This window comes from Lepisma saccharinum, chromosome 7 (assembly GCF_977018435.1).
Source record: "Lepisma saccharinum chromosome 7, izLepSacc3.1, whole genome shotgun sequence".
Classification (NCBI taxonomy): domain Eukaryota; kingdom Metazoa; phylum Arthropoda; class Insecta; order Zygentoma; family Lepismatidae; genus Lepisma; species Lepisma saccharinum.
The window spans coordinates 75,435,515-75,457,032 of NC_139235.1; the positions used below are offsets into that span (position 1 = coordinate 75,435,515).

The 21,518-nt window shown below is 38.3% G+C and overlaps 1 protein-coding gene across 1 annotated transcript in view; it reads right to left on the reverse strand.

The window, feature by feature from the left end:
- Positions 1-21,518, reverse strand: part of LOC145990510 (uncharacterized) — a 117,085-nt gene that overhangs the window by 43,324 nt on the left and 52,243 nt on the right. Inside the window, exons 10-11 of the mRNA XM_083126206.1 lie at positions 19,129-19,132; positions 9,133-9,436 (exon numbers count right to left, since the gene is read on the reverse strand). Coding sequence (XP_082982332.1) covers positions 9,133-9,436; positions 19,129-19,132 — 308 coding nt within the window. The remainder of the gene's footprint in view (positions 1-9,132; positions 9,437-19,128; positions 19,133-21,518) is intronic.

Consider the following 21,518-nt stretch of genomic DNA (forward strand, 5'->3'; position numbering starts at 1 on the left):
GAAATTTATGAGACACGAAGAACACCCAGAATTCGAACCCGGGACCCCTGACGTCGTAGCGCGCTGTGCTAACCACTTCGCTTCTGAGGTCGGCGGGTAGATCATGCCTCTGTTGCTATGTATTCAGTGTACAGACAGTAAACACCAACAGTGGACACCACCTACGCAACATTTAAAAAAAAAAAATGGGCCCTGAGGCAAGTGTATATAATGCAAGCCAACTAAGATTTTAATCTAAAGATTGTTCTGAAAAAGTATTAAAAAAATAGACAACTGAACTGACCTATATAAAAACTTTCCATTGCACCTAAAGTTGATATTTCACGTAGGTTTCCATTACGTCATTATTTATCGCTTTAACAAACATTTGCGTGCGTCTACAGTATTTCAACACGTAGACAATCCTTCAAACATGGTGGGCTGCCTAAGTAAATAAGAACCAAGTATAGGAAAGATTTGCTTGTCCAATCCAGGTTGCTGGTTGCAAAAGAAGTGGTGAAATATCGATGATTGTTCCGTGATAAAACTTTTCCAGTCAACTAACATGCATACAAGGAACACCCCTCTCCCCCCAGAACTCTTAGTCACTGGTATTTTTTGTTTGTTAGAATTCTCAATATCGACTGTTGAACACGATATATGTACTGCATTATACAACGTGGTATTTGAAAATTTCCAGTGGGGCTTATTCCGAAAACTTTTCCGAAGAATTGGAATACACACAACGACTCCTTGCCCCCCCCCCCCCCGAGCCAAAATCTAAAGTAAACGGGGGCAATGCTTCCTCATCCCTTCTGCAAATGCCGCCACAAAAGTATCATAGTTATATGGCATCAGTTCTAAAAGTAGAGGAATGTAGAACCCTAGGGAGTGGGGAAGGAAACTGTTCTAAATTGAGCAACATTTGAAAATTTTAGGATTGAAAATTGTATCATGTGAATAACTCCCTGGAATAACCCCTATATATCGAAAGATAAAATAAAAATATTACCTTTTAAATAAACGTGAGAGATTTAGTTTATTTTACATCCGTCTGTCACTTTTGGCTAATCGCGACGACAAATTAATGGTGACAGGATACGAAGGATTCGGACACTAACTAACTAACTCTCTAGCCTTCTTAAACCCGAAGGTTCATGGCTGCAGCAACACAGGCCTTTCATCTTTCCCTATCTTCAGCAAGATCTATATACTCTTTTCCATCCCTACCGATTTCCCTTAGGTCCATCTCAACGTTGTCCCTCCATCTTCGTCTTGGCCTTCCTACAGGTCTCTTACCATCAGGTTTCCCAACAAGAATCCTGTAAACTCCTCTTTCCTCTCCCATTCGTGCCACATGGCCTGCCCACCTAAGTCTTCTTGATTTAATTATTCTAATAATATCTGGACATGAATACAAATTATGTAGTTCTAAATTATGTAACCTTCTCCACTCACCTGTCTCCTCATCCCTTTTAGGTCCAAAGATTTTCCTAAGGATCTTATTTTCAAATACTCTCAATTTATGTTCCTCTTTCAATGTAAGGGACCAAGTTTCACATCCATATAATACTACAGGCAAAATTACTGTTTTGTATATTTTAACTTTGTTTCTTCGATATTAAACGAGAAGACAAAAGTTTATGAAGAGAGAAGTAACATGCATTTCCTGAATTAAGCCTACTTTTTATTTCCTCTTTAATATAATTTTCATTTGTTAATATTACTCCTAAGTATTTGAATTTGGAAACTGATTCAAACGAGTTGTTATCAATAATTAGATTTTGATTATTACCTAACACTTGGTTTCGCCCTGTAAGCATATATTTAGTTTTCTCTTTGTTAACTTCCAAACCTATCTCTTGAGCAGTTTTGAAAAATATTTTAGCATTATTCTTAATTGTATTCACATCATCCCCCAGTAAGTCTACATCATCTGCATATGCTAACAACTGAGTCACACCATTTAATTTTAGTCCTGTAGTTTCTTTTACCTTCCTAACAGCATATTCTAAGGCAAAATTAAAGAGCAATGGAGATAATGCATTTCCTTGTTTTAACCCATCATGAATTGTAAATTTGTCAGACATATTAATACCCACACGAATTTTACTTTGTTTCACTGATGCATATTTTTATCATACTAACAAGCTTCTTAGGTATTCCAAACTCTACTAATATATTATATAATTTATCTCTTTTGACCGAATCATATGCTTTTTTGAAATCAATGAATAGCTGATGAACATTTTGATTATATTCCCACTTTTTTTCAAGTGTCTGTCTGATGTGAAAAATCTGATCTGTAGTTGATCTGTTACGTTTAAATCCACATTGATAATCACCTATAATTTCATTAGCATATGGGGTTAGTCTTGTTAAAAGAATGTTAGACAATATTTTGTATGTTGTTGAGAGTAGAGAAATTCCACGGTAATTATTGCCGTTCATTTTATCACCTTTTTTAAACACAGGATTATACTTTCGGACACCGGAAGTATAATCACAAACACACATTGACAACCCACCCCCCTCACACACACACCATAGGATTATACTGGCTGTGGGTCCAGGCGCCAGAGCATCAGCCTGCAAAAATTCAGCCCAGAGTACTACGTGCAAGAGATTTGACATTTAAGGTCCTTCAGCGCGAATAACTGAAAATTACAATTATTTTCACAAAAAGTATTCTGAACGAATTTTGAGCCCCTAAAAATGTCTATAATGCGAGAATTTTCTGTTTTAGATAAACTTTTTTTAAGCTGGCAATGAATGCACATAAATAAAATCACACTAACATTATTAGCTTATTTCTTTAGTAATTGACAAGTTTCACCTAGAGTATGTAAACTACAAGGTTCTCCTATAAGATTTTTTTTTAAGAAAAAAGTAATTACCTTCAAATGACTATCACATTCAAAATAATCACCAGAGGAGGCAATACACTTTGACCAACGTTTGTACAGGTCTTGAAAACACTGTTGATAGTCACTGTTGACAGTAAGTGTTCGCAAAATACGCGCATTTAATTTAATGTCTGCGACGTCGTCAAATCTTCGCCCTTTCATAGCCATCTTAAGCTTGGGAAAAAGGAAAAAATCAGCAGGCGATAAGTGGAGGGTGATTGATCACTGTCACTGAATGCTTAGCAAGGTATCGTACAGACAATCCGGTATGAGGCAGAGCATTATCGTGTAACAGAAACCATTGGCCAGAATCACAGAGGTCCTTCCTAACCAGCTTCATCCTGTTTCTGAGTCGACCAAGCACTTCCTTGTAATACCACCGATTGGCTGGTTTTCAGGGACACATTCATGGTGGATCAGTCCTTGGGAATCAACAAATGCGATCAGCAGCACTTTTGTCTTCGATTTAAACTTCCGTGCTTTTTTCTTGACGGGCGAGAACTGTCCTTTCCACTGCACACACTGTCTTTTTGTTTCATCTCCCGCCATTCAGTGAGTGATCAATCACCCTCCATATTCTCTGGACTTATCGCCTGCTGATTTTTTTCCTTTTTCCCCAAGCTTAAGATGGCTATGAAAGGGCGAAGATTTGACGACGTCGCGGACATTAAATTAAATGTTACGCGTATTTTGCGAACACTCAACGACTATCAACAGTGTTTCCAAAACCTGTACAAACGCTGGTCAAAGTGTATTGCCTCCTCTGGTGATTACTTGAAGGTGATAAAGATAATTACTTTTCTTTCCTAAGAAAAAAAAAAGTTCGGTGTTTTATGGGCGGACCTTGTATAAAGCAATGTAATCTACGCTTAGATTACTGCAATGCTCAAAACTTTGGCGAAGTAGTGAGTGACATTCAACGTGCTCGGTCGAGAATCTGGAGTCTACCTCCACACATGCTATGTGCGTTCATGGTACAGTACAAATGCACAGGGAATAACTTGCGCCCTGAACATTATTTCGAACATGTTTTAACGTTATGTGGCTAAGCAATCGCAAATTATGCATTAATATTAAAACAGTGAATTTTTGTAGTTTTATAGTAATATACGCTGTTTGGCAATAATCAAAGAATTATACTTCACCAGTCGTTCATATCTTACTTTTAGTCTGATTTTTCAAACCCCCCAACAGTCAAAATTTCATCACCCTCCCCCCCCTTTTTTTTTTTTTTTTTTTTTTTCAATTTACACCCTTCAGATAGAAATTTTTAATAAATTCCTGGACCATTGGACCAAAATTTGGAAATTACACGTACGAAACCAGTGAAAACTCCCACTTTTTTGACAACTATTTTCCTCTCATACCATCCAAGCAACTCTGGCAATCTGTTGCATGCGACTAGTTGCTCCAAGTTGCTTCGATGAGACTGCTTTGGAACTAGTCTCATTAAATTGGAAACTGTCGCCTCTTACGCAATAAACGATTAAAACTAGGGTAACAAGGTTGAGCAGATACCGATGCCAGCAGTATCTGTTAAGATTTTATTTACAGATATCGACAGTTACTTTCCAGGCGTTTGGATCATTCATAGGGTCCGCAAATATGCCGCGCGATACTTTCGCGGAGACTAATCTGGTATCAAGGACTTATTTAGGGGGAGGGCCCAGAGGGTCCGGAACCCCCTAAAGACTTAGCAAGTACATAAATTAAATGAAAATTTACTTGTTTTAGTAATTGTTGTATAATCGATGTTTATTAATTTCCTCTGAACTTATTGGAAGGCAAGGATTATATTGGGATCATATGGCTTTGAAGGACAGTAACCAAAGATTTACGCTTGCACACCACTACTTATGAAAATATGCATAAGAAAATAATCAGGAACTTTACATTTCGCCAATTGGATCTAATATCCTTTTTTGTTATTCAATAAATATTAAATTCTTTATCTATTTGACATTAATATCCTTGCCAGGGCAGTTTTTATTTTAATTTTTGCGATCTTAACTACACCTAAGCTAGGTAACTAGTACGTGCTGTTATATCTATTCGTATAGACTTTTTACCTATTGATGCAATAAAAACCATATTAATTAATTTACATACTTTATATTTTAATTTAATTATATTTAGACATTTATATTGTTTCTCTGATATATATTTCGGAGGGGGGTCCGAACCAATTTCTGGATACGTACCTGTCTGGTAGTTATGCAAAATTGATTTTGTACCAATATGACGTGAAAAACTTGTGCTGATAACATAACAGGTATTTTAATATTTAATGTAATTTCTAATATTAATACATTTATGCTTGTAATTTGTAGGGGTGAGAGAGTTCCCGAAAATTCAGGATCGGAATCTGGGAAAAAATTTCCCGTCCCGATCCCGACTTCGGGAAATGAATTCCAGACTTTTCGGGATCCTGAGCAGTCTGGAAATCCCGAATGGTCATTTTAAAAAATCGTTAATTCTCTACGTTTTCTGCATTGTAAATGTCTGGAACGTATCGAAAATTGTTTTTGAATTTCTGGTACAAAATCTAACAATCACTTAAAGTGAAAATTACATTTAGAATTCGATATTTCCAGAGCTTCGGGAAATTTTGAACATTTCCCGTCCCGATAATTTCCAAACTTTGTCGGGAAATTGAGAATTCTTCCAGTCCCGACCCAAAAAATTCTGTCCCGCACACCCCTAGTAGTAATTGGAGTTGAATAGCCTACTCAACCAGTAATATTTTGAACAACTTAATTGTTGCAATTGTCAAGCATCTGTATCGGCATCTGTGGGAATCTAAGGGTGGATGTCTGTTCAAAGCTGTATCGGCTCAGCCCTAATTAATAACAAAACCACTAGTTGCTTTGATTTGTGATATAATAATGTAAATTTGACATCCTTGACCTCCGCTAAAAGTGAAAAAAATTACATGGTTTATGAATTTTTTAACTCGCGGAGATGTTTTATGATGAAGTTTAGTTACTTAGCCTGAAACAATACAACCTGAAGACTTCACGCAAGTGAATGTATAAACAAAATATTAATGACAAAAGTTAATTCATTTAAAATTTAATGCTTTTACATTAAAGTTATTATAAAATAAAGCAAATCAAACCCGAAGGACTGAAAACTCACGAAACCAAAATAGAAGCCAAACTATCGTTAGGAGAGAGATTTATTGGTGTTAGGTTTGACGCTGATAGCAATTTTAGTTTCGACGTTTTTGTTAAGAGTGCTAAGTTTCGTGACTTTTTTTTTTTGTTTGTTTTGTTTTTCGCTATTTGAGCATGCATACAACAGTTTTGGCGAATAAAAAACTGCGGAGGTGCTCCGAAATTGATTTTATTACTTACATCTTCTCGGCCGAATACCTCTCACTCGTTTATTTCGTCACTTTACATTCTTACTTACCTATTGTGCATTGCGAAACATTCTTTAAGGTGTGATTTTGCTTTTTTCACGAAAATAACTTCAATTTCCGACATTAACAGTAATTATTGTTAGTCTTTTTTTCACTTCCTTAAGACAATATGGCGGGTACAGCTTGACTTGCGTAGTTGAATTCAGTGTTTCCACTTAACCGGAAAATGTCCCACGAACCATTCCCGCATAGCCCTACAAACCATTCATGGTAAGGTAAGGTTAGGTTAGGTTCGGTTCGGTTAGGCAAACACTCAAAATTTGGGGTTATAAGCGAAAAATACCCCACACACCATTCACGAATAGCCCCAAAAATCATTCCCGCATAGCCCCACAAACCATTCACGGTTAGGTTCGGTTCGGTTAGGCAAGCAGTTAAAATTTCGGGTCGTAGTAATATCAGGAATGTAAATTTAGTTTTTTCATCATCTTGCAAAAAAAAAACTGCTGGTTGGAAACCCTGACAGGAAGTTAAGTCATCAAACGTACGCAACATCAGATTCACTTGGAGAAAGCAAATTGAATAAATTGCAATTGTGCGTCGAAGATATATTTCTCTTAAAAAATACATGAATTCCCGGTCAAACAGATTCAGCGATGAAAGAAAATACCTCCACGAACTTTCAAAATGCTAGAGAAACTCATTTCGGTAAGTACTTTCTTCTGTAAAAATGAAGAAATCGGTTATTCCGAGATTATATTGTTACCTAGATTTTTACTTACTTACGTACCTTGGGGTATCTGATTTCCGCGCCATGAAACATTTTATATTACATAAAACTTCGAACTATCGAAAAAGAATTGGACAATTCTCGATGGAATACAGACAGTCAAGATCCCGATATTGCACTTGTCTAAAATAGTTTCTGCACTTGCGCATCTAGTGAATGAAATTCCTTTCAATGTGGAAAAATAAATGTGGCTGAGGATGCAGAAACCACATCTCCAAAATTGATTTTACATGAATAGCTCGTATAAGTAATATTACACCATGGTTAACAACAACACGCTACATTTAATATTGGATATATATTTGATATACGCTGCTGTGCAACAACCGCTATTAGAATTAAGAATTTTTGCAATTCCTTGGTCATTCAGAATCTTATTTTCAGTCCTCAAGCTCTGTTATAGGGGGTTATAGGAATTCTCGCATCCGACCCGAGCAAGTGAACCTGTCGCGTGTGACTACTATGGGTTTACCTTTTGTAAGGCAGCCTTTACTCGAGGCTGCTAATGCTTTGGATAAAATTTCGTAGTTTCTTGCAAAACACCCCAGTAATTCAGCATTTGTATACTATATCTGCAAAGGATTAATCACATTTTAGCGCTATTGCATTTTAAAATTCCTTCCGAAGATAAAAATTTATATTGTGCAGTGAGTACAGAGTACTTGAAAACCCAATATACGACAAAAACACGTAAATACGTTAAATACAAAGAATCTCGTAATAGTCCGAAGTCAAGCCATTCTCTATTTTAAACAAGCAATCTACTTCCCCTCCCCAACACACTTAACTATTAGTTTGTAACAGTGATCATGTGAATACAACATTAAGGGGTGACTGAAGGTGACCAAAAAGCACCCTGGACTGTATTGTTGCAGAGTAACGAAGCTCTGGCGTCTGGACCTACATTTAGTATAATCCTCTGCGGGGCATGCGTTCTGTGTGTGGGATTGTACTTTCATCAATTTAATCTTATTCGTAATCATCTTCGCGATTAGCCAAATAGGCAGAAAAGGTAAAATAAATCAAAGTATGAATAAGAATGTTGAGAACTGCTTCAGATAAGTTTGAATACCTACCCTAGTAAACATGCACACATTTTTTATGTAAAGATATTTTTTTTTAAAAAAAAAGTGCAAACTGACGCACAAGCAAACACCAACGTGCCTATGAGCGTGCGCGCGTAGCCCATAAATGTTGGTGTAGCTTTTCATGAGTAGTCGCTATATTGGAAACTGCAAGGGAGCACTTCATTCAAAATTTGAGCGCATGCTCATTTTTATTAATACGATCCCATTTTTATTATTTTAGTTTTAAGGGAAAAACTATTACGAAAGTTAAATTTCGTATTTAATGGGCCAACCCCAGGACCCGATTTAGGCAGAGACCTCGTACGTTTACCCTAGGGGCAGCAAAATTGCCCAATCTTAAATATGGAACCCTCCTTTCGATTTTAGCTTCATTGTTAATAGATTTTTGTGTGGAAATGTGGTTAAGGACATTACCGATGAATATAGTTGTCCTTATCCTTGAAAAAATATATGGTATCCGAGATTTTATTGTTAGTATCAGCACAAGAAAAAAAAAATCTTGCTGAAGTTGAGTTTCATCAAATTATTTTTGGGTTTCAGTTTTCAAAATTCATTCTCGTTTCGGTTAGAAGATCGTGCTAGAAGAACCAATTAGAGCCGTGCGCTTCCATCTCGTTGCTTGTGGTTTGGGAGACTAAAAGTAAGTTTTATTAGGAGTTCAGAGACTAAGAAAAGCTACCGCTCGTTTAAAATCGTATGAAAATTCTGTGTTGCATAAAACTTATATAAAGTTTATAGTTTCTTGATAATCGTTCTTGCTACAACGGGAACATTTGACGGAATAGGGAACTTCCTAACATGTCGCTATAACTCATTCCATATCTCAGTCGCGATAACCAACTGGTACAAATTAGCTACATTATATTGTCAACTGAATTAATGCTTTAGTAATCCACATCTACAAAACATTTACGGAAAGCAGTCTGGAAGGGAAATTGGGGGGGGGGGGAGATTTTAAAACTGACCCTGGCCAAACTACATTTTCACAACCCTTTTAACACTTACCTGGGATATTAATCTCCTTCGAATTTTCGTTTCCGACAAAGTTGTAAGCAGTCTTCGTCCCCAGAAATATATATGGTTCGTTGTCTTCGGCGTAGCAGTATCGGACAGGTTCGTCTTTTGGCTTTTCGCACAACACCACAAGTAGCAACGAAAGGTTAAACAGCCAAGTCTTGACCATTGTACTGAAGGAACTACACATACACCCACCCACGACGATAAGAACTTCGAGCGAGCACTGACAGTCTGCTGACCCTTGCCACCGATTAACTTCAGATGTTTCAATCAGCTGCATCGCGAGCGCCACCTATACGAAATCAACAACGTACTGTGCTGTCAAAGTGGCCTCTCACGACTATTGTTCGGGTGCCCAATACGACAGTTCTTGACTGAAGCGGACTTGTGCTAAGTGTCTATTTATAGTTGGCAGAGTTCCTCATTGTGGAATCTGATGCCCGGACGATGCGATATGCACCGATCTCGAAATGTAGAACACGAATTATTCTGCTCAAAATATTCCGAGTACCGATATGCGTACACCTTTTGTCGATGTTTGATATTTTCAACCCTCTGTCGGGACTACATTTTGGGGGCTCCTCGCGAATAAGACCGGTCGTCAATTGGAAGAGTATTCGCGCGAATGTCTTTGATTCGCACAAAGATTGGCGAATGAAACCGTGCCTCTAGCGTGTCATTTGCACTTCTTCTCAATAGAAATGTACCTGAAAGAATTGTTTGCCGGCCCCCGTGGCGGAGTGGTTATCACATCGCGCTACGACGCCAGGGGTCCCGGGTTCGAATTCCGGCTTGGGCATGGATGTTTGTGACTGTTCATTCATCAATTTCATCATATCATCATTCATCCCCATCTTCGCAAATTAGCCAAAAGTGGCACAAAAAGCGAAGTAAAATAAAGCAAATCAATAAAATAATTGTTTAAAATCTATTTTTTTCCCGCACATGTTCGTAATTGATCGATTGATCCGAATGTTTTTCTTATTTAGCGTCGCTTTTCCACCACTTTTGGCTAATCGCGACGATGATGATGAGCGATGAAATTGGTGAAGGGACAATAAGAAAGAACACTCACGCCCAGACTAGTATTCGAATATAAAAAATAGGTGCCCAGATCACCCGCTCGGCCAACACTTGAATAAAACCACTTGAACTATTTCATAATTTATCTAATATCTTTAACCAGTTTGTAAAGAAATTAGCTTCTTTGCAATATCTGATATGTATAAAAGTATCAAATTAATTTCCTTTATGTAATTTATATTATTATTATTGTTATTATTATTAATAATAATAATATATTTTCATTGAGTAATTTATTTTTTTCTTTTAATAACATTACAAATATGTATATTGTATAATATACACATATGTTTGTGGGGAGAGGGTTTGAAGATCAAGAACTTTCTCCCCCCCCACCAGTTTTCAATGATTTCGCACCCTGACGCCAGGTGTCCTGGGGTCGAATCGCAGCTTGGGCATGCTTGTTCATTGTGAGTGTGCCTTCATCAATTTCATCAGTCAACCTCATCTTCGAGATTAGCCGAACGTGGCAGAAAAGCGAAATAAAATACCCCTCCCTGGACACGGGTTTTCATTTTGCATACACAAGCGACTGGCTTATTCGCACCAATCTGCTTCCAAATAACGACTGGCCTATGGAATTCGTGTGAAGATGAGGGAATTAAAGTATGTCTCTAGTGTGTCAACATATCAATCATTGTCTTTCCAACATAGAAGTTTCTAATGAATATAAAGAAATCAAGTGGCGGCGATCAGGGGGGCGAGGGGTGCAGTTGCCCCCACCACTTTTTGTTACTTTTGCCCCCGCACTATGCTAAACCTTATTACGAAGGGAAATTTACTGTCTTGGCCCCCCAGTTTTGGCACCTGCCCCCCCCCCGGTTTTGGGACCCAATCGCCGCCATTGTATATGGGAGAATTCTTACACGCTCCTTTCACCACAGAGCACTGGTGATTTATGGTGTCGCCCGAATGCGCGGGAAAAGGACGCACGGTTACAATCGTGTTTGTATACAAGCGACTGTCGAATTCGTGCGAATCCGCGACCCAAGGACGATAGACTTAAAATATAGCTCGTGGTTAAGTAGCCAAGAAAGGCAAGTTGCCAACGATAGCTGCTGTAAATTTAGTGCTGCTCAGACGCAATGTTACAGCAGCTAGATACCGCTTAAGATTGGTCTACTGCATTTCGGCAAGATCGGTCACGTTTTGCGTTTTCTTTGTCCGTTAAAATGTATGTGAGTGTGTCAGCAAAGGAATATTGTACGTTATATACTGTAAGTTTTAATAGGATATAAGGACTTTAGTTGAAAGAGTATTTACAGGCATGTGCTGTATGGTTGGTTGAATTACGTTATTTTACGTCGCTTTGCTTCCACTTTTGACTAATCGTGATCGAGAATGAGTGTTTGGTTTGGTTTATTTTACTGCACTTTTCTGCCACTTTTGCCTAATCGCGACGATGAAGGTGAGTGATGGTATGATTAAATTTGATGAATGGACACTCACAAAAAACAAGCATGCACAGGCGGGGATTCGAACCCGGAATGTGTTTGATTTGTTATTTAGCGTAGTTTTCTGCCACTTTTGGCTAATCGTGACGACGAGGATTGATGATATGATGAAAATGATGAAGGGACACTAACAAAGGAGAACAGTTCCCAGCCCGAGATTCGAAGCCGGGATGTATTGTGTACATGCTTGAAAGAGAGGAAAAGTATGAGGATCTCTGATAGCATAATGGAGGCCCCTAGTTCGATTCCGATAAGCGACGTAGTCGTTCAGATTGAACTTCAACTGTGAATCCTATCTCGAGTAGCCTATCGGTAATATATAAGTGCTTGTCGGGATGATGGGTTAAGCCTCCCCGAAATATCTTCGAAATAATAACAATGATAATACAACGGCTTGAAAAAATAACTTTCTTCTTGGGACTTATTCTCTCTCTCTCTCTCTCTCTCTCTCTCCCTGTGTGTGTGTATTGGCTGTATGGCTGTCGTAGAGGATTTGTTGCGTGCGCCAGGGTGGGGAAATTACGCGTAACGCTTTCTACTTGACATGTAAAAAATATGTAGTAGCGGCGATCGGGTGCGAAAACTGAAAGGAAAAAGGACAGTTTACTTTTTCTTTGTAGACAAGGCTTGGCATTAAGAGGTCATAGGCAACTGTCCCTTAATCGCCGCCACTGAAAACAAGTGAAATAAGAAAATAATGGGCAAAATACTTGAAAATGTATGTACAAATCCACAGATGTTTAAGGTGCTGCCTCAAAGAACTATAGCAATCCAGATATACATTCTTTTACTATCAATGGCGGCGATTGGTTCCAAAACTGGGGGAGGTGGGGGCAAGGTGCCAAAACTAAGTGGGGTCAAGGACAGATAACTTACGAGCGACTAGGGACAGCATTAGCATTTTGGAACATACCCGTGACGTGCACTTACGAGTAGCTAGTCTAGCAGAGATAGATCAATCAATCTCACGTCTCTAATTATTTTCAAATCACAATATTTATTGTCTTGAAGCCTCAGTTCATATGCAACACTTCTTTCAACGCGCTTCTCGTCCCTCGATGTGATTAACTGGCAAGGCTGCAGTGGCGTGGCGTGAGATTTTTAAAAATTGTTACCGGTTATCAGTAGGACATTTAAGGAAGGAGCCGTAAGACTTGGGCGCCTCCCCACCTCATGCCACCCCCCCCCCCCCATGTCTTCCAAGTAGTTCGTATAATATTATTATGGTACGGCTGCAATTCAATACTAGATTTTGGTAAAGTTATTAATCAGGAAAAAAAAATGGCATAAGCACTGAAGTGAAATCACAAACATTGGTTGTTGATACGATAAACATTAGCCTAATAAAGAAATACTTAATTTGATACTTACAGAAACATCGAAGTAATTAACACCGCTTGTTAATTAATTGACAATGCCCGAAAATAACAAAAGGACGAAAGACACCACTCACAAAACTCGCACTGCACAGTCCCTCCCGCCAACCGTTGTTTACTTTTGTAGCATGTGAAGCACCCTCCTTGCCCCCTCCCCTCTCAGCATCGGCGCTTCCCCAATAGACAATATTTCCTTCGGAACCTTACACTGCAAGAAATCCAGTTCTACTACTGTTGCCATCTTAGTTCTTTTGAAACCAGATTTGCCCAAATCGCGAAACTTTTCGTTTCAAATAAGACGTATGTAGAGTAGATTTAGTCTTCATCTGTTTCCTAACTACTCCCACTCCCATGTTTCGCAAAATCCACTGAAATCTAATTTCTCACACCACTACTATTTCGTATATTTTACGTTCCTTGCTCGCTTTATAGGATAATCGTAATCGTGACGATGAGGATGCATGGTGAACTATTGAAATAAAATTATTATTATTTTGTGTATGTAATTACTAGTTTTTATAATTATGTAAGTAAAAGAATAACAACAAACATTGAAATAACCATTTCTTGCTGAGGATTCGAACCTGAGACACCTGACACTTCAGAGCATGCTAAGATAACAATCGGGAAATTATGCTTCTAAGTAATGTTTTCACCCAAAAACAGTGCTGCTACCTCAAAAACATTGCTTCAATCCGAAATTATCGCATTCCTGCGACAACGTATGCCAATCTCAATAGGCCTTTCAACAATTATCACAAATTCCTATAACCGAAATAATATTATATGTGTGAAATATAGAATTTTAGGTTGACATTTTTAGAAGGACAGCGGACCCCTTGACCATCCCCATCCTTCTCGCCCATGATGCCGAAGAAGGACAAAAAGGGCTTTCGTAATCGCTGATATTTAGTGTAAATACAAAATATCACTTGGTAGTTTGCTTTTCCCCAGTGTGATTTGATATTTTTTTTGATTTGGCGTTTTAAGTCCACTTTATGCACAGTAAGGCTAATCGGGACTGGATCTACAGTTTAAAGTGGGATCTTAGCCACTTGTGCCTCCACCCCTTGATTACAAAGCGGCGACGCAACCACTGCGTTATCGTTATCCAGTGTGAGTGGACACCTTCAGAGTAAGATAGACCCGATTAGGCGACTTAGCTCTTTTCTGTCAATTGAATATGGCAACACTGATCTGTATCCGGTAAGGATAACCGGCAATTGTGGCGGCTAAACGTAACAGTCTTTGCCGCGACGCGAAGTCTTCCTTGCGTGGGCTCAGGGCCCTTTCCTCATGTTGCCTGAGGAGGGTACCGGATCAGTCCCCCTCTTCGCTTTTGCCGGTGTCAGAAAAAATGTCAGGCTCTGTCCGAAAGGTACAAAGTACAGACTTGAAGTATGGTCTTGGCGGGAGTGACGTCACCTAGTACAGTTCGAAAGCGCCAAGATCAGAAGTAAGCAAGGGCACAGTTCGCAGTGCAGATGGTTGGTGACTAGGTCACGTGGTTTCCGCACTAGTTGTTCATTTGTTTAAAATCACGGAGGTAGAAAGCCAGCGACACAGGTAGATATACGTTATGTGCCAGCAAGTTGTTGGTTATAGGTCTACTAATGTGTGGAAATGTATGTGTACGGACATTTGAAAATGCTATGTGATTTCTATGGTGAAAAATAAGTGTTTAAAACGCGAGGAAAACAACGAGTACTCAGTTTTATCTACTGATCGTATTTGGCGCTGCAGTCGAAGTGCAATTCGAAAGACGTGTACTTCCAGTCCACAACTTGAAGACCGCACTCCAAGACCATACTCGGAGGATGCTCGCTTCAAGTACGGTCTTGCACCTTTCGGACACGGCCTCAGTCTGCAATATTTACTTTACGACAATATTACCAGTTTATGTATGTAATAATATTTTAAGACAGGTTCTTCAATTCTTTATATTTTGTTGTTACCTGCGGTAACAGCGGTTACATGCACGCCACGCCTCTGCTAGGCTGGATACCCTAGCTGGCTCCTCCTCCGCCTTACCAGTTTCAGGTATAGACAACCGCCCGAAGGGAAAGCGAAGATTTCTGCCTGTACCTCCCTTGCCCCCCGCTCCAATGGTTGAAAGCCAGTGGTTTCAGGTCCTCCAGTCTATCTCCTATAGAACAGATAGGGGATTGGTTTCCCTCGATTCCTTTGTAAATCCTCTAAAGAACTCGGGGGAAAATTTTCTGCAGTACTTATGTTCTCTGTATTTACACAACCTTTTAAACGTTGTACAATATGTATGTATAATATGGGATGTAATTTGTTTGTATATGAATGGGAACGTACTTGTATTATGTGCAGACAAATATGTTATGGTTTCTTTTCTTTTTTTCAAATATGGAATATATAATGATTAAATAACAAATATTTGCTCACACTCTCTCTTGCTGTCGTTTTAGTAGTGTTTTATTTAAATATACCAATAATTTGGCGTCCAATAAATAAATGGGTAAGCTAAACAGTCATAAATACGGATGTATTAATTTGGGCAAGAAAACGCACGTTCTAATTGTTGTTGTTGGTTCGATTTATTTTACTTCACCTTTCTGCCACATTTGGTTATCGCGAAAATGAGGATGATTGATGATATAATGAAATGGATGAAGGACCCTCACAAAGATCAATTCAGGCCGGGATTTGAACCTGTGACGAGCGTGCATTCTTGTTCCTATGTGTTGTACTCGGTGAATAATGAAATAATTTGAAATGGAAAATGTATTCAAGAACTCAAAACGCCAAATGAATATCATTGAAGAAAGTAGAAAAAAGTGTGTTTTGTTACCTTCTTCTAATATATTGAATTTTTCCCACCTCCCATCGCTTTTTCTAGCTGTATAGATTTAATCGCGATAAGTAGCTAATGAGCTTATAGAAGTCATGAGGGACAATCATAAACAGAGAACTCTGGACTCCTGATTTCACAGTGCCCTGCAGATGCACTGGGAGGAAATTATTTTTATTTTTCCCTCTTTCTTTAACGTTGCTTTTCCATCACTTTACCTAAATTCTGCCATGACGATGAACGTTGATTAAAATAAACGGATGAAGATTGGTTACAAAGGAACACTCATGCACAGGCCAGGGCTCGAGCCCGGATCCTTCAGTAACTAGATCGTGAGATGGAGAAATTAGGGAAATCAAGCAATGGACATTTTTGGAAAAACAATCATATACAAATATGGTGTTTCAAAAATCCAATTGAAATTTATGTACCACTGAGTAAGTACGAAGTTTGCTTTACCGATACCCAAATATCCGAATAGTTAGAGCTTTCTACTCATCTTTGTTGTCGGCCGACCTCCATGGAGGAGTGCAAGTGGCCCCGGATCGGCATTCGGTGGAGGCATATAGTGGTTCGGATCCCACTTTAAACTGTAGGTCCAGTCCCGATTAGCTTTTATGTACATAAAGTGGACTTAAACACCAAATCAACCAACCGCGGGGGAGTAGTTATCACTGCACGGTATGACACCAGGAGTTCTGGGTTCGAACCCCGACCTCGGCATGGGTTTTATTCGTGTTTGTCTCTTCATTAATTGTATTGTATCATCTTTGCGATTAACCAAATGTGTCAGCGACGTTAAGTAGCATAAATCAAATCAAATCATTGATTGATTGTTTGATTTGGTTTACTTTGCTTTTCCTACACTTTTGGCTAATCATCAAGATGATACGATAAAATTGATGAAGGGTCAAAACACAAATAACACCAATGCCCAGGTCGGGGTTCAAACCCGGGATCTCTGGCTTAAAAGTCAAATCAACATGTTTTGGATTTTCGAAAGAGGGTGAGATTAACGTGTGCTTCTTTTCAGTAGTCCTTCCTCATTTTGCAATCCTTTCCTTTCTTTGACGTTCTATTTTTAGGAATACTGGGCCCTAAAAGGGGGAGGGCGATTATGAACCACACCAACCTCCTTTGGGCATGCCACTGATTGCTACCCCAAGTGTCGACATCACCACATGTCACTGGGAAATACATGCTAACAGCTCCAAACCTGACCTGCCTAATCTACCCACAAATGCATATAATAGATTAAATAAACAAAATATAACTTGCCAAACCTATTTACATGCTTTTTAATGCTATTATCTGCCTACATGGATAGGTTAGGCAGGTCAGGTTTGGTGCTGTTAGCATGTATTTCCCAAGGTGCTAATGCAGTCTCTAGCCGCTCGTAGATTACTTTCCCTTAGTAGATGAGGTTTAGCATAGTGCGGGGGCAAAAGTGAAAAATGGTGGGGGTCAACTGTCCCCCCCCCACGCCCCCCTAATCGCCGCCACTGTTTACTAGAGAGCATTAGGCATAATAACTCTAATGGCTTCCGGCCATTCTGCCAATAAGTCACGCTGTTGTTGATGCGCTCACATCATATGATGTGGAAATGCAACATAACCGAGACTTCAAGAGATTTCACACCGAAGCGACATGCAAATGTGTCACTTGAGGATTTTACCAATCCATCTTGTCATTGCCACTACAGTGTGAAACATTGCTGTTCATTGGCTCATCCCAAAATGACATGGGTCACATGCTGTTTGTCAGTTTGGTGTGAAATCTCCCTAAGGGAACTTTCCGACTGAAGTGACAAGCAACAATTTAAGGAAGATTTCAGACCGAAGTGACACATGACACTTGCCACTTTGTAATGAACCAATCAGCAGCAACGTTTCACGCCATTGTGGCATGAGAGAAAGCTCAAGGCAAAACTTTCACCACCCATGAATACTGAAAGTTAGCATCCAAGCAACATGCTCTTGGTAACTATTTCTCAGCAATAAATGCAATCTTTCAAACCAAAGGGACATGATAAGCTACACGTGTCGTCAGACTGGACCATTTTCTCAATAGTGTTTCAGTGCATACACAGTGAATGTTTTGTTGCAGGTTTAAGACATGCTTCGATGTGAATTCTCCATGTCACTTCCGGCAGGCAAAAAGTGACACTGGCCCCTTCAGTCTAAAGCAAATTTCAGACCAACATGCAACACTTGTCTCTTGGGAAGAAGCCAATCAATAGCAACGTTTCACACCGTAGCTGCATGACAGAGCCTGTGCTCGATTGGTGAAATCCTCGAGTGACATGCAAGCAAAAAGAGACACGTGCAAATTGTCGTGTCGCTTCGATTAAGAAGGTCGCAATGATTACTGGTGTCGCTTGTCACCTGTTGTGTGACCTTTCAGTCTGAAAGCTCCCTAATATTCTATTTTTGGGGTGGCATTTAGCACCCACTTTGCCAAACAGCACCAATATATAGAAATTAGTCTCTAATGCTGATTTGCTGCCTTCTGATCAACGGATCACAACTTGGATTTTCTGTCAAAGCAGGCGCATGTCCATGTGAAGGACAAGAGGGGGTGATGGTCTCTCTCATCTGCCCAGACTAAATTTTTGTGATATATACTTTGCGTATTATTATTGGTGGCTGAAGGATTTTATTCCACCCAGGTGGTCGATTGCATTAAGTACTCGGCTCACGATCTCCTCACTGCTGGTGCCTCAGAAAATGGGTTTTGCTTTCCGAGTATCTCCTCACAAATTTAATTTAATCATCATTCATCCTCATCGTCATGATCAGCCAAACGCAGTCAGGAAAGCAAAGAAAAATACAAATTCGAGCATTCTGTGGGTATATTTCATATTTTCAGGACTAAGAGAAAAGAAGTTAGAATAAACAGTAAATTACTGTTACAATGTTTTTCATTTTATGCTGTACATTTAATATAATAAAGTTGAATTTATTGCTATAATAAGATATATTTCACAATTCATGCAATCTGCTTGCTAGATACCAAGAACCTTTACGAAATTCATAGACATGCTTCTGATTAAATCAAGTAACACGTCAATACACTTAATATGAACAGGAATATCATTTAAAAGCAAGAAAAAATATAAGACACTGTTGATTTTATTTTGAGATATAAATTTTTAACATACTACAATGGAGATCACACAAAATTTGGTTCCGAGACAAAAATACACTACTATTGTTATCACAGTAACACATCATCAGTAATTGATTTACAAACTACACTGAAATATTAAGTAAAAAATAATATACAAAACTCTTTTAATTATTACTTTCATAGTCCACCTTTGCATTTCAAGATGGTAATCATAAAAATGAAATGATAGCACATGCAAAACTATAAATATTCACTCATTCTTTGTAGTTTGTTGTCACATAAAGGACTGAACTGATACTATTATTTATTCCCACCGATACTGAATTCTTGAATGTTGTTAACAGTAACATTTTTCAGATGATGTATAAATGTCAATAGAACAGAGCAATCCATTCAAGTGTAGACCGCTGTGTCTGTGTTTGCACTATCGGCAAGCGAGGCACTTGTAGTCATATGTAGACTAGCAAGCAGTCTCAGTTGTCCACACATTTTTGACACTTCTTGATGAAGTTACCCACAACTCGCTGTAGTTCCCGTTGATTAATGTTGGTAATTTATTGGCAGATGTTACGTTTACATTCTTTCAGGGTGTGTGGATTTGACTTGTATGCAGCATTGAACACTTCCAGTCTCCGTAAATTAGTAGATTGTTTGACGACATGGAACTTTTACACCTTAAAAACTTGTTTCAAATTGCATTTGAACTTCACGTGCTGATTGAGTTAACACATATGAATCATAAATAAATATACACTGTGCAGTAGAAAACATTTGCTGAGCCATAACACACTTTGCAGTTGAATACACATGATAAAAACACAATATGTAACAAGCTCCCTATCACTTCTCAGTCGCCAGACTAATAAACATGCCACACAATACAAAACAAAGACCCAATTATTACCTCACAGTCTCACGTCTACTTTCAGAACCTCCATAGAAACCAGTTTCTAGCCCCCTACACCAGCTTACGTTAGTGCGTGTCTTAATAAAGATGTATCATGTGTGTGTGCATCAAAGGAGACTAGTTTGAACACCTCCTTTTATAAATCTGGTAAGTAAATAATTTTTTTAAATAATTACTGAAACTGTTGTGTGCTAGCTTCATTGACACTACGATGCCAACAAATGGCTGTGAGCACCTCGCTTGCCGATAGCTCGAACACCGAAGCGGCAGTCTACTTTCCAATGGATCGCTCTCTATATCTGTATTCCATGGCAACTATACCATATCAGTTTACAACTGTATTATGGTCACAATCCTTTCTGTCATCGTTCTCAATGTAGTCATCATCATTGGTAAGACCAGTGACCGATTAAAGGTGAAACATTTGTTGCATCCCTTTCTCCCCAGCCTTTTAAAATATATATAAAATATAATTGTAGGAAAAAGTTTGTTCTCATAAGATCAGTATGTCATTCATTTATCAACTCAAAAGAGGTTTCTATAGGGAGTTCAGGACTATGTTTTGCAAACTTGTGAAAAATGCCCAAAATGTCTGGTAATAACCTACTGGAATGTACTTTCCAAATACCCCTCGCACTTATGATTTGAGATAATCGGAGTCTTGAAAGTTGAAAGAGCTCGGATTCAATCATGGAATTCACTGTTACACTGGTGCAAATTAACTACAATTATAAATTTTCCAAACATCCAGATAACCAGCGATCAGTGGTTAAATTCGAATCAATGCATTCTGATATGGATTTCATGGCTTTTGTCCTGGCTCAACTTTAGGTGCATAATATAATGTTGAAGTCATACAAAAATATAACACACGCCAACATTAAAAAGTAAAAAGATACTTTTTATTATTTCAGAAGGAATGTTTGTTGCCTAATGAGAACATTCTCTTTCTTCAGAATGCTGTATGTTTATATCTACTTAGAAATATGAACATCACAACGAAGTTGGATTCTTTTACAGTTTGAAACAAAGAATCAAAATAATTTCTTTAGTGAATTATAATTATTAGTCTCTTTAAGTAACATATGGCAACATTTACAGTTGTTAGTAAAATTCTAAAAATAATTATAATGCATAGAAAATTTCCAAACATCAGATATTTGTTTCAGATGCAGTAAAAGACTATGTTCTCCAAATAACATTATTTACATATAATCTTTATGTACACAGCACACACAAAAATGTATTTCACAAACGTGTTTGCATCACTGAGATGCAAGATTATATATAAATAAACAGATATAATATTGAACTAAAATTACAGTCATTGCATTTTGAACAGAACCAGTTGTATCTGGAGAAACTTAAAGCATTTCAGCAAATTTGATATGTATTTAATGCAGTCACATAAACATGTATAATATAGAAAAGATATAAAAGGTCACAATCCATGAACTCCAGAGAAACAGATTTATTTAGAAGTAGAAGAATACATGAATCAGTATATTTTCTAATGTACCACTTGATCACAAAGATTCGTGTGAATTTTTTAAAATAAAAATACTTTCAAAAGGCTATCAACCATATTGTTTGTGGATATGTTTGG